This window comes from Sphaeramia orbicularis, chromosome 20 (assembly GCF_902148855.1).
Source record: "Sphaeramia orbicularis chromosome 20, fSphaOr1.1, whole genome shotgun sequence".
Taxonomy (NCBI): Eukaryota; Metazoa; Chordata; class Actinopteri; order Kurtiformes; family Apogonidae; genus Sphaeramia; species Sphaeramia orbicularis.
In genome coordinates this window covers 4,566,306-4,586,952 of record NC_043976.1, presented here as the reverse complement: position 1 = coordinate 4,586,952, position 20,647 = coordinate 4,566,306, and the positions used below count along the sequence as shown (strand labels likewise).

Genomic DNA, 20,647 nt, shown 5'->3' with positions numbered 1-20,647 from the left:
GTTCTGACTTTCCAGATTCAGATAGCATGCCTGCCAATATGGCGGCATAAACAACAATCACATGACCAGTGACGTCAGCTGCAAGTTCTAAATAATGGCAGGATGTGGCACCATCATTGCTCATGCAGTCACACTTAGACACTGAGAATACTTATTTAGAATTCCTTCAAATCAATGTGAAAACTGAACAAACCTTGCTGAAATATTATTGAATTGTTCTTTATTTGATTTGGCAGTCAAATACATTTTGAAATTTTGTGTTATCAATCTCATTGAACATCCATATACTGCATATATTATGTGACACAACTTAGGACATCACTCTTCATCAACATCTGAGTAGTCATGTACCCCTGTAACTTTGTCTTACTGTAGTGAACTGCGGTTGGTCTGAGTGGTCTGAGTGGGGAGAGTGTCTAGGACCCTGTGGTGTTCAGAGTGTTCAGTGGTCATTCCGTAGCCCTAACAACCCGACCATGCAGGGAGACGGGAGAGCGTGTAGAGGGATCTACCGCAAAGCTCGCCGGTAGGTAACCCCACCTTCAATTACGTACACTATTGTTTTTTTACCACTCAACTAACCAGATCCCTCTGAATGGTTTTGATAATTCAACATTCTCTTATATTTTGCTTTTTAAATAAAAAGTAATTTGCAAATTTTCAGATTATATCTAGTCTGCATAGTCATCAATCAATCAATCAATCAATCTATCAATCTATCAATCTATCTATCTATCTATCTATCTATCTATCTATCTATCTATCTATCTATCTATCTATCTATCTATCTATCTATCTATCTATCTATCTAATTATGCAGTTGCAGAAAAAAATAATAGACCATCAAAAGCCATCAAAAACAATGGTTATGCAATCAAGTACTAATTCCTGTGTGTATCATGTGACAGACAGAAAAGAAAACATGGAATACCTAAAAGCACTGTTTTTGGCAGTACAATGCCATAGCTACTGATGTAAGAACTTAAGTGATTGTGGTTATCAAGAAAACATGGAAAATGGCTAGGTGTCAGCTCTTAAATTAAACTCTTATGAGCTATTTTTGTTGTTATCATGATATTTGTCCAAACAAATGTACCTTTAGTTGTACCAGGTATTAAAATGAACAAGAAATTGAAGAAAACAAGGGTGGTCTAATAATTTTTTCCACGACTGTATTTATGTAGTGCCAAATCATGACAAAAGTTAGCACATGACACTTTACAAATAGAGCTGGTCAAAACCATACTCTTCAGCCACTTTACAGACACCCAACACAATCCTCCAGGAGCAAATACATGGTGACAGTGATGAGGAACAACTTCCTTCTAACAGGCAGAAACCTTGGAGAGATTTTTTTTTTTGGGGTGGGGTGGGGTGGGGGGCACATGGATGCACAGCAAACTGAACTAGAACTGTTGAAAACTAGAACAGCTGGTGCTAGAATAATTACCAATAGCTACATCAAATGTCCATAACAGTAATAGTACTTCTCCAAATATAAGTATTAAGAGTGGATATACTACTACTGCAACTGGATCAAAAACCTACCGTGGATCAAAAACCTACAATTCATTAGCATATAGATTAATATCTACACAGACCACTACCACCACTGGCTTATGTGTCCAAATTCCCCCACCAGCTATTAGAACTGACGAAGTCTCTTTGATGAGAGACAAAATGTTTTCTAAAGAGCTAAACAAGTTCAGTTGAACCCAGAAGAACCACCAAGAAGAATGATGACCTGGGCAAAGGAGAACTTACACATACTACTGCAACTGTTAGTACAGATAATAGTAACCTCTACCATCTATGTGACTATATAATAAACACTATATTAGTTTTATTATGTGCCTGTGCATTTCCTCACTTGTGCATGTAATGCATGTGTGCATATTTTTGTGTGTGCAGTTGTCAAACAGACCCCTGTCATGAATGTGAATACCAGGGTCAGTCCCATTTTGTTGGAGACAGATGGAAGTCAGACCACTGCCAGTTATGCCAATGTCTGACAAATCTCACAGTGCAGTGTTCCCCCTACTGCCCATACACAGCCACTGGATGCCCACAGGTAAAAGAGGACTTGTGTGACTGTAATGTGTTTTATAACATGAATCGTTTATGTATTATTGTTATTAGCATTTATTCATGCCCATTCATGGATCTGAGCTCAAGGACAAACTAATTAGTTTTTAGTTACCAAAGATCAAGGTTGCTGTAACCTCATATTCATCCATTCCACCAACACATCTATCTATCTATCTATCTGTCTGTCTGTCTGGCTGTCTGGCTGGCTGGCTAGCTAGCTAGCTAGCTAGCTAGCTAGCTATAGATCGGTCTATCTTTATGGGAAATATATTGGAATTATTTTCTTCTTTTTCGACTTGTACTGTTGTTACAACCTTTTCTTTTGTAAACAGCTCATTGCTCAGAGTCCACAGCTCTGCTTCCTCTACAACCTTTACTTTTCCTTCGCATTGATGTGTTTCTCAACTATATGTGACTGAAGTGAATATTCCTTTGTTTGTGAAGGGTCAAAGTCTGGTTCCTGGACAGGGAGACAGGTGTTGCTACTGCCAAGGTAAAATTGTAAATGATCAATGGTGATAAAATATGATCCTGGAGAAAAATAAACTGGGCAATTTGCATTTAAAAGCAACACACAACTAGCTGCATACCATGGTTACCACTTCTGAGTGAACACATCAGAGATGAGGACATTCAAATACATTTGAGGTGCATGTGATTAGTGGGTGGGGGGCTGTATTGTTTCAGTTTCCTCTATAACTACATTTATCAATATCACACAATGAATTAATCACAATAAACTTACTGACTTTGATCACAAAGTCACACTGTTCTATCTTCTCCAACACTACATGTAGGAGACAATGAGACCATTTTTGTGACAGTCAGCCCCAGTGTGACCTCCACACCATCAGGGGGCAGTACACCCCTGGTTCCTACGTACCCTCTTCCACCTGGTGGTTAGTGTCTGTTTTATGTTGTTTAATGTGTTCATCATGTAAAGCTTTCTACCAATGAGGATAGTCAGTCATTATGATCCAAAGTCATCTCTGTTCCACTATTATAATGTCTTTAGATCTCTCCTCTCTTCTTCTTTAGATGAATGCTGGTTTCCTCTTGGTGTCCAGTCTCTCCCAGCCTCAAGTTTCGATGCATCGTCACAGCAGGCTGGTCACCCCCCTGAGGCTGCCCGTCTTCATGGCTGGAATCCCCACAGAGACCTTCAGGTGAACAAAACTAATCATGGATCAGTGGTTTACAGTGCAACCAAATAGGGGACTTTTACATGTTCACCAAGCCTCTTTAAAATGCTTCACATCCCCTACTGGGACATAAGATACTTGCTAAAGGGCGTGTTGTTTGTTGTGGGTAGATTTCACTGCACCTTAGGTTACTTTACATCAGATTTGATGCAAATCTTTATCTGCAGGGCTGGAGTCCAGAACCAGAGGAGTATAAGGATCTGCCACAGCAGAGTCCACAGGGACAGAGTAGCAGTACCCTTGGTCCTTACCTACAGATAGACCTTCAGAGACCATACAACGTCACTGGTATGCATTCATAGAGACATCAGCAGTTTTACTCAAAAACATAGGTCAAGCTAGTGATTGAATGCCGTCATTAAGAATAAAAAATTCAACAAAGATGTGTAATAAAAGTCATTTAAAAAGATAATACATTGGTCTTCACTAAGAAATAATGGGCTACTTAGTAATCATGCCACTGTGACCTATGTTCTTAGTCATTTTTGTGAGTTAAGCTATCAGCTAGCTGACTAGCACATCCTAGTTCATCGTCTTCCATACATGATCTTATGAATGAAACAATGGGTCTGTGAACTGTCAAAGTTCTAATGCTATACCTCAGATGCACCTTAATGTTGGTTTTATCTAAGGATAGGACAGGACTTGGCCGTAATATGTCATCTGTGGCCAAACACAAAGCAAATATGAAATGACACTAGGAGACTGGGAGAGTGTGTTTAACTTTTCCTGCTGATTTAAGATACCATATAATCCTGAATTTTCTCTCATATCACGAGAAAACAGAACATTTATGTAATACTTGCATAATTTACTCTTTGTCCTATCTCTCTATGCATTTTTAGGTTTACTAACCCAGGGTGGTGGTGTATTTGGCACTTATGTGACTAGTTTTTACCTCCAGTTCAGCCTGGATGGAAGGAAGTGGTCTACATACAAAGAGCTCATCACGGATGCACGGCCCAAAGCCAAGGTCTGACACAATCCAAGAAACTTCATATCTTTCATTTCAGACCAGCTGCCTTTACTCTTTGAAATCCTGAAATACATCTATCATCTTTGTTCCTGCAGGTTTTTAATGGTAACCACGATGATCAAGGGGTGGCTGAGACCAAACTGGACAGGATGGTCTCTGCTCAGTTTGTGCGTCTACTGCCACATGACTTTAAGAATGGCATTTATCTTCGGCTTGAAATCATGGGCTGTGGAGAGGGTATGTATGTGCTTTTTTGTACAGTATAAGTGATTTTGTATAAACAGTGGAATTATATGTTGCTTTCCTCTTTCTTTTGTCTTTTTCTTACCTCTCCAGATTACAGCTGGGTAACTACTCCCAAGCCATTCATTCCATTCACCCCTGCTCGTGGCTGCAGACAGAAGGAGTTTCAGTGTGAGAATGGTCACTGTGTACCAGGAGGTCCACTGGGAGTTGTCTGTGACGGAGTTAATGACTGTGGAGATGGATCAGATGAGATACACTGTGGTAAGCCACTCCTACATGCCTACATAGACAATGAAACACCCAGACATAGGGTGGTATTTCTTCAATTCATATTGTTTTTAGCTAGTATAGGGTATTGTACATCATATTATTCAGGGATACGTACCCCTTCTATGTACAAAACATCAACATTTAACAGCAAATAATGTACAATCAATCCTGAAAATAATAATAATAATAATAATAATAATAATAATAATAGTAATATGTCAAAATGACTCTTTTAATAATGTATTACATATCATTGCAATATCAATTTGATTCTATTAACAAATCTAAACTTTTTACAAATTAAATTAATAGTACTCCTGTAGAGATATAATCTTAATTGTCATTATCTTTAACCATCCTTTTTCAATTTATTTGGATTTTTATGCTTCAGATAAAACAACAGCACAACAGTTCATATATTGATGAGCCACATTAACACAACTTAACACAGAACTGATTCTTTTACTTTGTATCATGGTTCCTTAAACTAGGAATGCAGCCCTCCACTACTGCCTTCAGTCGTCACAGCTGCCCCGCGGGTCAGTTTTCCTGCCCCCCTCCAGGCAGCTGCATTGATGCAGGGAAGCGTTGTGATGGGATTCCCCACTGTCCTGGAGGAGAGGATGAAACTGGCTGCCACCCCCATGAAAACAACACCCAGTCGGACAGGTCAAAACCAACTTATCTCCTATAACTGTACCACTAACAGTATTAACAACTGACAAATACAACTTTGAAACAATTAAAAACTTGCATTTTTTCATCTTTGTGTTATTCAAGCTCTTATACTTCCTGCTATAAATACAGTAGCTCATGTATGTCCTCATTGTAGTTTGTTGTGTGATGATTTATAGAGCGCACACAGCCACTCCAGCTCCATCCAAGGCTGCTGTCACTCACCCTGCCATAACAACTCGTGTAAGCAAACACCTCAGTGACCTTTGTTTGTGACACTGTTTTTCCTGTATATATGATAAGTCCTCTTTTCTTTTTAATGTATTTACAGAATGGTGGCCCAGGATATCGAGGTGAGAGTTAAAAACAAACAGAAAGCTTAAAACCTATCTCATTTCAAACCATTTTTTTCCCCCTGCAGACCCATATGTTATATTTTCCAAACTGCCTGCCCCCTTTGGATTGACTTGAGATGAAAATGTGTCTGCAGGCATCTGCTCCTCGCCTCTTGGTCTGGAGGATGGGCGAATTCGCTATGGTCAGCTCACCTCCTCTTCACATCGAGAAAACAACCCAGCTGATGCCGGACGACTTAACATTGTACCTAATGTGTAAGTGATCTTCTCTTTGAATAATTACTACAAATGACTTATACTATCTATATCTATATCTATATCTATATCTAATACTCTGTTATGTATTATGTAAAAACATTGCATTATGTTATCACTCAATAAAATTCAATAAAAATGTCAGTTAAACATGTGATAGATCATGGTATTGAGTATGACTTACATAATTTTTCTCTGCAAAGCAGGATTTAGTTTAGACTTGCATATTTAGAGTTTACTGTAGAGTAACTTTTAAGCAAACATGAAATGTTTAAAGACTTTAAATATCAGTGAAAGCAGTAGTCTTTTAATGACCATTGTATCTACTTTGGGTAACAACTTCCAGTAAACTACAGGGATGTATGCTGTCATTATAATACCAGATGGAGATGGTGGGGATTGAACCTAATACCTCATACAGCATGTGCTATACCACTGAGCTACATCACGTCACTGAAAAGTGCAGCCACATACAGCAACTGGCATATAAGCTGGGAATAAAATAAAGAGATGGAGGTATAAATGGTTATTGTTAAGTAGAAACATCAGTAAATCAGTACAAATAGAATAAATTAAAACCAGACACCACTAAGCTGAGCTCCACTCCTCCCTTACATAGTACAACACCAGCACTGTTTCTATAGAGATGGAGCTCATAGATTCATGCAGAGTAATTCTGTGATGGCCATTACCCACCCCAAGGTCAACTTCTTGGAAAGCAGCTATTCTCACCACCAAACCATTAACACTGGTAGAAAGACAAAAATCCACTCAAAAATGCACTGTATGCATATAAAGCTTAACAGGAGGCAGAGCCACAGAAAAGAGAAGGAAAAGTAGCGGCTGTCACCACAACTTTAAAAAGGAATGTACACTTCTACTTAATGCTACAGTAAGTGATAGTACCTCTAATTGCAGAACTTTCTAGCAAAACAAATCCCTGGACAGAAAGAGAGAATAAGAACACATGTTTTGTCAGCAAGATCAGAATCTACGCATGGAGACCCACTGGATTTCTAGTCCTTAATCCATCAGTCCCAACAACCATATACATGTGACCACTGGCACCACCAGAACATGACTCAATATCATTACAGCATTGAAGTACTGGGATTGATTACAGAGGATTTGTTTTTGTAAGTTGATTAATTCGAACTACACAGTAGTATGGCTATAGTTATTGCTGTACACACAATACTATGCATGACTAAAATATGGAGGCACATTATGGTGTAATTGTACCCACCTGTATGATAATCAAATGAGTGTGACAGACTCCTACTTTGTTGCTGCATAAATCCTGCATCCATGCATACATTTATATGATGTGTTTTTCTTATTGCTTCATTTAATGGTACAAAGGGCATTTCATGGGGTGAAAGAAGTGCATTAAATGGTCCTGGAGCAAGTTATAAGACCTACAGATGCAGTGGTAACATAAGAACAGCTGGAGATGGAACCCAGGGCCTCATATATACACTATATTGCCAAAAGTATTTGCTCACCTGCCTTGACTCGCATATGAATTTCAGTGACATCTCATTCCTAGTCTGTGGCGTTCAATATGATGTCGGTCCACCCTTTGCAGCTATAACAGCTTCAACTGTTCTGGGAAGGCTGTCCACAAGTTTTAGGAGTGTGTTCATGGGAATTTTTGACCATTCTTCCAGAAGCGCATTTGTGAGGTCACACACTGATGTTGGACGAGAAGGTCTGGCTCTCAATCTCCGCTCTAATTCATCCCAAAGGTGTTCTATGGGGTTGAGGTCAGGACTCTGTGCAAGCCAGTCAAGTTCATCCACACCAGACTCTGTCATCCATGTCTTTATGGACCTTGCTTTGTGCACTGGTGCACAGTCATGTTGGAAGAGGAAGGGGCCAGCTCCAAACAGTTCCCACAAAGATTCTGTTGGGTTTCTGTAAATTGGCTTAGAGTCTGGTTTTGACCAACTCTATATATAAAGTGTCATGAGCTAACTTTTTTGTGATCTGGCGCTATATAAATAAAATTTGATTGATTGAGTGATTTGATTGGTTTTCCCCTGTAAGTCGCTTTGGAAAAAGCGTCTGCCAAATGCATAAACATAAACATAAAATGCATAAACACAAAGTTAGGAGCATGGAATTGTCCAAAATGTCTTGGTCTGCTGAAGCATTCCCAGTTCCTTTCACTGGAACTAAGGGGCCCAGCCCAGCTCCTGAAAAACAACCCCACACCATAATCCCCCCTCCGCCAAACTTTACACTTGCACAATGCGGTCCGACAAGTATCGTTCTCTTGGCGACCGCCAAACTCAGACCCATCCATCTGATTGCCAGATGGAGAAGCGCGATTGGTCACTCCAGAGAAGGCGCCTCCACTGCTCTAGAGTCCAGTGGCGGCGTGCTTTACACCACTGCATCCGGCGCTTTGCATTGCACTTGGTGATGTATGGCTTGGATGCAGCTGCTCGGCCATGGAAACCCATTCCATGAAGCTCTCTGCGCACTGTTCTTGAGCTAATCTGAAGGCCACATGAAGTTTGGAGGTCTGTAGTGATTGATTCTGCAGAAAGTTGGCGACCTCTTCGCACTCTGCGCCTCAGCATCCGCTGACCCTGCTCCGTCAGTTTACGTGGCCTACCACTTCGTGGCTGAGTTGCTGTCATTCCCAAACACTTCCACTTTCTTATAATACAGCTGACTGTGGAATATTTAGGAGCCAGGAAATTTCACGACTGGATTTGTTGCACAGGTGGCATCCTATCACAGTTCCACGCTGGAATTCACTGAGCTCCTGAGAGCAACCCATTCTTTCACAAATGTTTGTAAAAGCAGTCTGCATGCCTAGGGGCTGGATTTTATACACCTGTGGCCATGGAAGTGATTGGAACACCTCATTCTGATTATTTGGATGGGTGAGAGAATACTTTTGGCAATATAGTGTACAAAGCATGTGCTCTACCACTGATCTTCATGCCCTGCTCATAAGAAATACCTGAACACAGCAGCAGATGTATAAGGAGGGAATCAAAGAACCAAATGGAAGTCAACTTGATTGTTGCTAATTAGAAACAGGGGTAAGTAAATATAGTTGCGGAAAAAATTATTAGACCATCAAAAGTCATCAAAACAATGGTTATGCAATCAAGTACTAATTGCTGTGTGTATCATGTGACTAAAACAGACAGAAAGAAAACATGGAATGCCTAAAACAGTGTTTTTTCAACCTTGGGGTCGGGACCCCACATGGGGTCACCTGGAATTCAAATGGGGTCACCTGAAATTTCTGGTAATTGATAAGAAAACACCAAAAAAAAAAAGAAAAACAAACTTATAAATAAAAGATTTATGGTGAGTTGACAGAGACAATCACAATACATAAAAGACATGACAAACTCTGAAGCTGAAACTGAAGCACTGTGGTACTGTTTATCTTTCAAATGTTCATTGTGGCCGGTTTAAGATGCTGCAGCTCTTTCATAATTCATAGTTCAAGGTTCAAGGTGACTTTATTTATACCTGTGGGTAGATTTGTTTTGCAGCAAGCTCTCGCTCACTGCCGGTCGCTGCGTGCGCATGTGCCCAACACAAATCCTTTGAAAGAATTACAGTAAAGATAATGCAAGCACATACATCACATACATAAGACATTATAAACACAGTACACGTGGTCACGGGATGGAACTTTTTCAGTGGATTTGGTTGTGGGAGGGGGACAGGAAGAGAAGAAGAATGTTGTGAGGCAGACGGAGATGGGGGGGTTAAATGCTTGTATGTGGTGAGTCCTTGAAAGTCTGTTTGTGTATGAAAAAGACACAGACTTCTGTCCTTATCAGTTCATTCAGTCCTGTGTCTTGACCTTGGAAGGATGTTTTGACTGCAGAGGAACAGATTAGACAAGAGTGGCTCCAGCTGCTTTACCGGCTCCCAGGAGAAACAGAATTAAACAGGGAAAAATGATTTGATTTCTGCTTAATTTAGTTATAACTTAATTGTGTTATAACCAGGCCTCAGCATTATTCATCACTTCAGAGCAGGTAGATCCTGCACAGTTCGTCCTTTTTCTCTCAGTCCCGCAATTTGCCGGAGCTCATCCCCTGTCTGACCAGCGATGTAATCCAACTTTTGTGTGAGTCCGCAGCTCATCCAGCCGGGTCTCGCACGTAATCGTCCGACTGTCACCATCCACTGTAATACCTTCACGTTGTCACTAACTGCTCCAAAGTGCTCTTTAATTTTGATTGACAGCAGAGGGGTCTCTATGTGTGCTGCTGTCTTTCCAACTTTGCGATAAACCAGGGCAACTCCAAGATCGATTAGAAGGTGTCCTGTTATCAAAAATTCAAATAGGTAAATATCAGTATCCTCCACCGACAGAACCGACAGCCATACTACCTCCACTTGTTCCAAGCGCCGATCGCATACTGCAAAAGTTCTGTCAGGGCAGGCGGGCTCCTCCCGACACCTTTGTTCCTGGGTAAAAAAATCTTGCCAATTGTGCTGAGTGTCCAGTTGATCAATTCCATAATTTAGTTGTTCGGAAGTACAGCAAGCAGGGGATCCAAAGACAAAATCAGACGAGACGCAGAGGCAAAACCAGGAGAAAAAAAAGAGGAAGGCAAGGACAGCTCAGAAACACGTCTGCTCTCGACAGAGGACAGGAAGGAAGATAGTTTGAGTTATTGTTTGTTCAGTATTAATTTGCAGCCTTGTAAATACAAGCTGGACTGACTGTACATATCCTGACCAAGGAAAATAAAATTCCCACTTTGTGCAGTAATCTCAACCTGGCTTTTCTGCCTCTGTCCATAATATTATACATTATGTACACTAAATGTGTCTAAAATTAATGTTTATATGCAACATAGTATAGCAAACTATTACATGATCAAAACAAATTAATTTTAGCAAAAAAAAAGTCTCTGTTTTGTATGTCTGGGGTCGCCAGAAATTTGTGATGTTAAAATGGGGCCACAAGCCAAAAAAGGTTGGGAACCACTGGCCTAAAAGCACTGTTTTTGGCAGTACAATGTCGTAGCTATTGATGTAAGAACTTAAGTGATTTTGGTTATTATCAAGAAAACCATGGAAAATGGCTAGAGATCAGTTCTTAAATTAAACTCTTATGAGCTATTTTTGTTGTTATCCTTATATTTGTCCAAACAAATGTATTTTCAGGTGTACCGGGCATTAAATGACCAAGAAATTGAAGAAAACAATGGGGTGGTCTAATAATTTTTTCCGCGACTGTAGTAATTAATGAGTTTTGTGCAGAAAGTAACTTCTGACATTTTCCTGTAAAATCACATCATTATCATTTGTATTTAAACTTTCTCCTTTATAAATGTGATATTTAAAAATCTTTTTGTTGAGTTATTACATGAACAAGGTTTTTACATAATGTGTGCAGCTTTTTAGTAAGTTTTGTTATTTTCTCTGCTAAAAAAAAAACAAAAAAAGACACGAACATGAATGAAATATCAAGATGTTTCATGTCCTTTGGCCCTCACAGTCAAGTCATGGAACCGGGTTGGAGCCCTCTTCCTACAGACCCACAGCCATATTTTCAGGTAGATTTTCTGGAGCCCACTTGGGTGTCAGGAGTGGTTACTCAGGGCAGTGAACGCATGTGGGGTTACCTCACGAAATACCGTCTGTCCTTTGCCTTGCACAGTAGCCACTTTATAGACTACACTGAGTATGGCATGGCTCATGGCCCTCCTAAGGTAAGACTAATAATTGTAATCACATTTCTCTATGTCAAATCACTTGTCTACTCATACAGTTAATGTTTTTACATCTAAGGATAATGCATTTGAATATTTACCTTTACAAAAACCATTTGTAAGATGTTGTAAGATATGCTAAGGTGGAAGTGTGTTTGTGGCTGTGGTGCAGGTGTTTGAGGTGCGCATGGTGGGAAGAATACCTGTGGCCAGCTGGCTTAGTCAGCTGCTTAGAGCTCGCTACCTTCGTATCATCCCTGTGGAGTTCAGACACACCTTCTACCTGCGTGTGGAGATTCTAGGCTGCAGAGGAGGTAAGGAAATGTATTATGGTCAGTAAAGTAAACTAAATGGTTGGTTACTGTGTCTGATCAGTTTCCAGAAGTAATTTGCTCTAAAACTGACTTAAACAGTAGCACAGAAATTGACCTGTTTTCTTTCCGCTCCTGTAGATGAGCTGGTGACCCCCAGCTCTGTGAACACACCACCCTCTGGTGGTGACAAAGTGACTGTGCAGCATTGTAAGCCAGTACAGTTCTCCTGCCAGTACAGTAAAGAGTGTGTCTCTGTGTCTGTTCTTTGTGATGGTAAACCAGACTGCAAGGACCACTCTGATGAGATCAGCTGTGGTAAGAACCAGTATTGAGGAGTAGAGAGACACATGGATGTACATGATCAGTTAAAGTATGTGTGTCAGCTACATTAATGTGCGCATAGTGATTTTAATTAACATTTCTTTTGTAAAAAATTTTTTAATGTAGTTGATTACTGAAACTATAAACTATAGATTTAGAGCCTGAAAAGGAATGACTTTTTAAATTTCTATTTTATTTCCTCTGTAAGTTGATCATCCCCGTCCCCTTTTTTTTTCATCCTGACCATCAGGCAGACACCATCTTAACAAAAGATACAAATTTAAGGACGTTAAGATTTTTATAAAATAGTGTGGCAACAGCCCCATTTTTTAAATGGCTGTTGTTTGATATTTTTAGGTTTAGCTGTATTTGCCTGTTATTTGTGTTTTGAATTGTAACTTTTTCCATTAAAAAAAAATACATAATTTATCACATTTGCATTGGTAATTGTATCATTTCTGGTGTTACCAAACATCAGTTTCTGCTTAATTGAATTTTCTTTTAGTTTTTCAGTGTGAAGTACTGGTAACTGATAGTTATATTTTCAAAGTATTTGTCCCAACAGCTTTAAGGACCAACATATTAATTAATCTATAGGTAGCCATAGGTTCAGAAAACAGATGGTGGTTTGTCGGAATGTCAGGCAGTTAGGCAAAAACATGTACTTGATGTAAGAATGAACAGATTAGATTTAGATGTTCAAAAGTCAAAGAACATTGCCCTCCGCGATGCATAATTTTGTCCATAAATGCAACTAATTGAGATAACTGAAGGATAGTGGATGCAACTGACTGAACTGTACTTGTGTCATTATAGTATCTGTCCCTTCGTCCTCCTCTTGTGCAGGTACAGTTCCAACAAGAGGCTCTCCAGGATTGCAGAACCAAACGAACTACACAGGAAGACCAGGGTTTCCCGGCGGCAGTACAACAGGTGCTCCAGGTCTAAAAACTACCTGGCCCCACGGTGGCCGACCTGGCGTGGCTACAGGCCCACCTGGACTTGACAAATCTACAACCCCAAATACTGGTAAGTATATTGTAAGTGTTGACTGAATTCATTTTTGTTCAGATTTACATTATTTAGTTTTGTGTGTTTCAACAAAACAATTAAAGAGCTGTGACTTGTTAGTGCTAGTTCATCTCAACCTTTGTTTTCATACAAACAGGGGTCACCACAGGTCAGCCTGGTTTGCATTACACCACACCTGTCCACTCTGGAAAGCCTGGTTTGCAAACCACAAATGGTAAGAAACAGGATCCATGGATCAACAAGCTTTAATGTAAAAGATTAGAGATGGGAAGTTTGGCTCTTCTCAGAGAGCCAGCTCTTTTGGGCAGCTGTGGCTCAGGAGATATAGCGGGTTGTCCACTAACCGAAGAGTTGACGGTTTGAATACCACTCTCTCCTAGTCATGGCTGTTGTGTCCTTGGGCAAGACACTTCACCCACCTTGCCTTCAGTTTCACCCACACTTGTGTATGAATGTGTGAGAATGTTCAGTGGTGGTTGGAGGGGCAGTTTGGCCATGCTTCCATCAGCCTGATGTCAGCCTACAGATGTAGTTTACCACCACCAGAGTGTGAATGCGAGAGTGAGTGAGTAATGAATCAGTAATTTAAAGCACTTTGGGTACCTTGAAAAGCGCTATAGAAATCTAATCCAATATAATTATTTTGAGTCGGTTCCTAAAGAGCTCTTTCAGCTCCCAAATGGCTCTTAATTTAGAATCATTTGTAGCCTAATGTTTTAGCCTAACTTGGGAATTATAAATGGTTTACGTGTTAATTAACCCTTTGGGATTCAGGGTTTTTTTTTTTTATGAGAAGCGTTATGAATACCTCATACTGTGCATTTAGTCTGTCACAAAAGCATTTTCACTTTGGTTATACAGTATATTTTAATAAAACCTTTAATTACACACAAACAAATTAACAGAACACTGCAAACAAATCCACAGAACAGAACCAGAACAGGAACAGACCTAAACACGGAACCAGACCAGTCTGATGTGTCTGTTTGTGGTGGAAACTGCTCTTACTGTGATTTTCATTTTACAGTGAAGGAACATTGCTCTGTTATTTCCAATGTCTTTAAACCGCAGCCAGATACTGCTTTTTTTTTTTTTTAACGTGTGTCACATATTTATTACCAGATTTTGTGACGCACTTGGGCTGAATCCCAATTCAACCCTTGGCCCTACTCCTTGGCCCTACCCCTCCATTTTGCATGTTCACGTGAAAGGGTGGGGGTGTCCTGATTCCCAATGAGTCGGAGGGGAAGGGCTCAGGGGAGGGCTGTTTGGCCCTCAAAACGGAGATTTTTCAGGACCACACCACAAACGGAGGGGTATGAGAAATCCGTCATTAGTCTGTTTGAATCATCTGCAAGATGGAGGTAAACACAGCCAAAAAGTGAAACAGTATGATGAAAGAAGCACACAAATGTACATATTTTCTTAGTAAACAGCTTAATCATTTGATTGACCGCTTAAGACAGTTTTGATGTGTTATAGACCGCATTTCTGCGGTTTTAGGTTGATAGCTGTAAAAAGATGCCCAAAGCCCATCAACAGAGACATTTACAGCTGCTGATGGCATGGTGAATTCTTTCAGAAACAAAGTGGTCGCATCTGTTTATAGCCGCATCGTTGACTGCTGATGACGTAACAGGTCTCGAAGGGTTGTCTCATTTCATAGAGGAATATTTCAACCCCTACCTCTTGCAACTCCGTTTCAAGGGGTAATGCCAAGGGGTAGGGGTAAGGGGGAGGGCCATGGGGTGAGTTGGAATTGGGCCTTGGACTCCTTCTCACCACGATCTCGCTTAGTCAGCACCACGGTGGAGCATCTGTCCTCCTCTCTGGTTTTACATAATGGTATGATTCATATCCTCACATGTAATTGGTTGCACGACCGTCATGCTTCCAATCACATGTGAGGATACGGACATGTGACCAATCAAAACAAAGTTCTACAGTCTGCAGTACTATGCCACTGAGAGTGAGAGAGCTGAGCAGTGAAAGGGGTAAAAAATTGGGGAGCTGTCTCCCTCGATGGGAGCTGGTTTTTCTGATTTACTATAAAACATCGGCTGTCAGAGCTGTCTCTTATGAGCACAACCCATCACTGTAAAGAATAGTCTTGACTAAATTTTTCAATTCATTTACAGTCCCGTTGATAACCACCACCTCTCATGATGGCCTTCCCAGAGTGCTTTGTGTGGAGGGCCAGTTTGCATGCCGGACATTTGGTTGTGTGGCTTCAGCGCAGGTGTGTGATGGCAGACAGGACTGTGTGGACGGGTCAGATGAAGAATACTGTGGTATGCATCATCAACATAATAATGCCCTATTTATAGGAGATAAGTAGAGGAACAAAATGAAAGTTTAGAAACACCTTAGCTAGACAAAATGTACCAGTGTTATTGACCCCATTGTGAGGGTGCATAGATTAGATTGCATTTGGAATCAAATAGTCAGGAAAGTTACATGTGATTTGGTGTAATGGACAAATTTCTATGTACTTAAGATTCTGCAACATGGATATGTAGGTGTAGAGGATGTGACCAACTCTTATGGGTGTTCACCCAGTGGAAAAACTGACCAACTGCAACCACAGACAAAATATTAGGTAGTTTTTATGAATGTGTTTGTGTGTCTCCTTAGGTACCACAGCCAGGCCAGTGGGGACTCCATTTCATCCTCTGGTGCCCAGTCCCTGCTCTCCAAAGCAGTTCACTTGTCACAGTGGGGAATGTGTTCACTTGGACCACAGGTGTAACCTGCAGAAGGACTGTGTGGATGGTTCTGATGAGAAGGACTGTGGTAGGGTGTCTGTTATCTACTAAATATCAAATAGAAAATAGTGATGTCTTTCAGACTCATCCTTTATCATCCTCTCCTCTAGTGGACTGTATCATGTCTCCGTGGACAGTGTGGAGTCAGTGCAGTGTGTCCTGTGGACTGGGCTCCCTTTTCCGGCAGAGGGACATTATAAGAGAGGCTTTACCCGGAGGGTCCTGTGGCGGAGCCCAGTTCGACAGTCGAGCCTGCTTCCCCCGAGCATGTCCAGGTCTGTCCTCTGTACCTCCTGAGACACACACACACACGTATCAGTTACCCATTGTTAAATGTACCTGCTCTCTGATGCTCTCAATGTACTCCATTCCTGTTGTAGTTGATGGTCACTGGTCAGTGTGGACAGAATGGTCAGAGTGTGATGCTCAGTGTGGCGGGGGGGGTCAGGCAGAGAAACAGAACCTGCTCTGCTCCTCCTCCCAAGAACGGGGGACAAGACTGCGAGGGCATGACCTTACTGAGCCAGAGCTGCAATATCCAACCCTGCACCAAAGACATAGACACACAGACAGGTGACAGAGGGAAACTATGAGTCAGCAAAATTATATAACCTATCAATGATATGAGCATTTGGAAAAATAGTTATTCCACTCACAATAATGGTCTTGTTCCCTAATAATGTGTATAAGCTATCTGAATGACTTGTGGTAACAGACTGACTCCTTTTCCAGGTTGTGCCAGTGGTATGGTGCTGGTGACTGAGGAAGACTGCCAGACTGGAAGAGTCAAACCCTGTCCTCCGACCTGCACACATCTGAGCTTGAATGACAACTGCACTGCAGCATGTATAGCAGGTAGAGTTTTTAGTGGAACTTGGAGTGGAAAAATTTAGCTTTTGGCCAGCAAGTATTAATGCATTGCACTTAATGGCATAATGCACCTGATTTAATTTGTGATTTTTAATTATATTAATGTGAAATTTAACTTCAACAATTCTCTTTAAATATTGTATCCGTCTGTCCAATATCGTGCACCCATTATCTCAGGAACACCTTGAAGGAATTTGTAAAATTTTGGCTCAAATGTTCATTTGGTAAAATGAATTGGTTTGAATGTGGTGGTCAAGGTGAAGCTCACTGTGACCCCCACAAAGTACATTTTCATGCCTCCATGACCTGCATGCTTTCACATAAATTTATACTATTATTAAATGATGTTAGGACATTTTACATTCAAAAGTTCAGAGGTTAAGTCTAATGTGATATGAAAAGGCCCCTTAAAATGGCAACAATTAAAGACAATGCTTGTTTTAAAAAAAACACAACAAAAAAGTTTTTCACTGAGACCAAAATGACACACTCCATGCTCCGCTGTGTATACATTTAGTTGTGGCCTTGGTTTAACACGTATTCAATTCAGTACATCCTGACAAGACTATTAAACCAAAAGGCATTCATTAAAACTTGCCAGTGGTATTTTTCCTGGATGGGTCAACAGACACTCAGATTTCCATTACAACTAGCAGAAACTCTGATTAAATCTTAAACGGTGTCTTTCTCCAGGGTGTCGTTGTCCTGATAGTCTGTACCTTCAGAATGGACGATGTGTGAATGCCAGTCAGTGTGTGTGTCAGTGGGAAGGCCAAACACTGCAGGAAGGACAGATTGTCAGAAAGGACATGTGTACTACATGGTGAGAGATACACACATTTATGTTATTGTACTTAAGTATACATGTTTTCTCAAACACCCTCATCATAAGACAGTCATGTTCATGAAAAACATTGCTATAGATCAGTAAATGTAAGTGACAGTACAGCATATCTTTGCTCCATCAGTGCATGCAGAGATGGTCATGTCACCTGTGGCACCAGCAGCTGTGTTTCAGGCTGTCATTGGTCAGCCTGGTCGTCATGGTCACAATGTGATGTAACCTGTGGACTGGGGCTACAGCAACGTTACAGGTGAGCTGCATAATTCAAGTCCGTATTACAGTACATTTTTTTTCTTTTTCTCATTATGTTGTTGGTGTTCTTTGTATAGTTTCTGTTTTCCCCCTTTTTTAATGCACTTTTCTGTTCTGTTCTCACACCACACACTGTGTTTGGTTTGCCTGTATTTGGTGTCTCTCACTTAGGGCCTGATTTACTAAAGGTTTGCGCGTGTAAAAACATACGCAAACTTGACTGCGCATGCAAAAACATGTTGAAGCTTATCTACTAACAGGGCACACCGAGGTTTGCGCCTCTGAAATGGGCAAAATAGCTCGTGCAACCCATTTAGCATGTTTGCCCTGATGAATATGCAATATGGGTGTTTCTGCCAGAACGCACAAAATTATTGGGAGGAGTAAATGCAGATATTTATTTAGCACGTGCAGTGTGATTTACCAAACCTGAAACTGATTGTGGTGGCTAATTTTGCGTCTATATTTAGCGTGTCTGAAAGGCAGGTTTTAACTTCGTGTAAAACAGGCTGCAGTAGTTGTGCGAGGAGGAGGCAGAGGCAACACAGAGAACCAATCTGTTCTGATCACATCAACATTTTTGGAATGATGGAGGAAAAAAAATAATAATTTGAGACATATGGCCCCCCACTTTATGGGCCTGCCCCCCACGCCTGGTTCCACCAGTGGCACGTCACATTAGGCCAAGACCTGACTCCTGAGAGACGTTTCTCTCTCTCTTTCTCTCTCCTTCTCTTTTGCACCGCGCGCACATGCACGCAAGGGAGACCAAATGGGACAGGTTCTAGCGCTGCACAACATGCACACACACAGACACACACAAACAGTGATGTCCACAGTGTTGTGACAGGGCTCCTGAACTGCCTATATAAGCACTGATGTAGAGGGTTTTCTCACACGCCCACGGACTGAAAAGTTTTCATTCACCATGCAGAGCAACATAAAGAGAGAAGGTATTTATTTCACTAATAACACACTTCACCACTGATAAACAACAACAGAGAAATGCCCATTCACCCCTCTGTGTGGAAAAAGTGCATATTTATGAGTGCTGGCATATCCCAGAGCAGTTTTTACAGTGCACTGTCTCCATGACGACAACCAGTAGCGCACGCAAAATCCTCATTTAATTAGGATGGTCTCCAAGACTTTGCACCTGTTGTCATTTGCACAGGCAAAGGGGTGCACAGGGGTGTCATCACCCCTGACACACAAATCAATAGCACATGCATATTTTAGTGCAAGTAAGCACATTTGCGCTCGTTATTTGCGATCTTAGTAAATCAGGCCCTTAGTCTTTGTCTTCTCATCTTGCTTCCTTAGGTCACCAGTGATCCCAACAGGAGCTGTCAGAGTCCAACCCTGTCCAGGAGACTCTACTGAGGCCCGCCACTGCTTCAGCCCCTGCATCCCTGGTAAACCTGGCCCAAATATGCAGAATACAATTTACATTTAGTATCTAAGTGTACATCTAAGAAAAGGGAACTCCCACAGGAACATTTTGTGTTGTGTGTTTTATCACATGGTGCACATAGGACCTTTACATTAACAATAATAGTTTTAAGGGATGATGTTTTCGTATGGGAGACTGTAAGATTATCTCAGCTTAATGTTGTTTAATTAGTATTGCATTATAAAGATTAATTTAGGTTATGTGGGGTTGATATTTGTCATTTAGAGATTCCTAATCTCAATGGGGCTTCCTGGTTAAATAAAAGTAAAATTATTATTATAATTATTATTATGATTGAGTGATTTGATTGGTTTTCCCCTGTAAGTCGCTTTGGAAAAAAGTGTCTGCCAAATGCATAAACATAAACATAAACATAAAATTAAATAAAATACAATTTAAGAAATACAGACAATATTGCCATAGTCCATATAGTAGTGTGTTGCACCCTTTACATGTGTCATAAAGTTCTGCCAGATTTCACTCTTTTTTTTTGTTTTGTTTGGCAGTTCAACTTTCAGAAGTAGTTTAAGACACTCTATACTTGTATGGTCTATGTGGATCTTTCCAGTTCAGAAAGTCAGACTGGCTGCAGTAAAACCAGTCACTGCCAGCCCAAACTCTGCGTCCAAAAGCCCTGGTGGTTCAACAGATTTATCTTGCAGCAAACAGTTGTGGAGATTCTGACAGTAACAGTTTATCCACTCTTCAAGGGTTTAAGCCCATCTTTCCAAAAAGGCAATTCCAAGAAAAAATCTCATAAAACATGCATAAATTCTCTCAGCTTTATGTTGTATTTCCAGCAATTATTATCTTAGGTTAGATCCCATGTTTTCAAATACAATGTTCTGCTTTGGTTATTTGAGATGTACGTTAACAATGCAGATACTGAGCATCATGTGCTAATAAATCTAGAATGAAATTCTCTCCTTCATACATCACACTCTCATCACCTGTTAAAAAATGTTTTTCTCTTTTATTCTTTTTTATTCTAACTTATTCCATTAGATGGTTGTTTCATTT

The 20,647-nt window shown here is 40.6% G+C and overlaps 1 protein-coding gene across 1 annotated transcript in view; it reads left to right on the top strand.

The window, feature by feature from the left end:
• Positions 1 to 20,647, top strand: part of LOC115411693 (SCO-spondin-like) — a 204,861-nt gene that overhangs the window by 46,280 nt on the left and 137,934 nt on the right. The window contains 27 exon segments of the mRNA XM_030123908.1: positions 376 to 526; positions 1,912 to 2,071; positions 2,533 to 2,581; positions 2,886 to 2,987; positions 3,127 to 3,254; positions 3,458 to 3,578; positions 4,136 to 4,263; positions 4,362 to 4,503; positions 4,603 to 4,773; positions 5,274 to 5,451; positions 5,637 to 5,700; positions 5,789 to 5,810; positions 5,948 to 6,068; positions 11,563 to 11,776; positions 11,949 to 12,090; positions 12,229 to 12,405; positions 13,258 to 13,440; positions 13,580 to 13,657; positions 15,582 to 15,734; positions 16,078 to 16,236; positions 16,319 to 16,483; positions 16,589 to 16,644; positions 16,646 to 16,781; positions 16,941 to 17,063; positions 17,772 to 17,901; positions 18,047 to 18,172; positions 19,498 to 19,589. Coding sequence (XP_029979768.1) covers positions 376 to 526; positions 1,912 to 2,071; positions 2,533 to 2,581; positions 2,886 to 2,987; positions 3,127 to 3,254; positions 3,458 to 3,578; positions 4,136 to 4,263; positions 4,362 to 4,503; positions 4,603 to 4,773; positions 5,274 to 5,451; positions 5,637 to 5,700; positions 5,789 to 5,810; positions 5,948 to 6,068; positions 11,563 to 11,776; positions 11,949 to 12,090; positions 12,229 to 12,405; positions 13,258 to 13,440; positions 13,580 to 13,657; positions 15,582 to 15,734; positions 16,078 to 16,236; positions 16,319 to 16,483; positions 16,589 to 16,644; positions 16,646 to 16,781; positions 16,941 to 17,063; positions 17,772 to 17,901; positions 18,047 to 18,172; positions 19,498 to 19,589 — 3,471 coding nt within the window.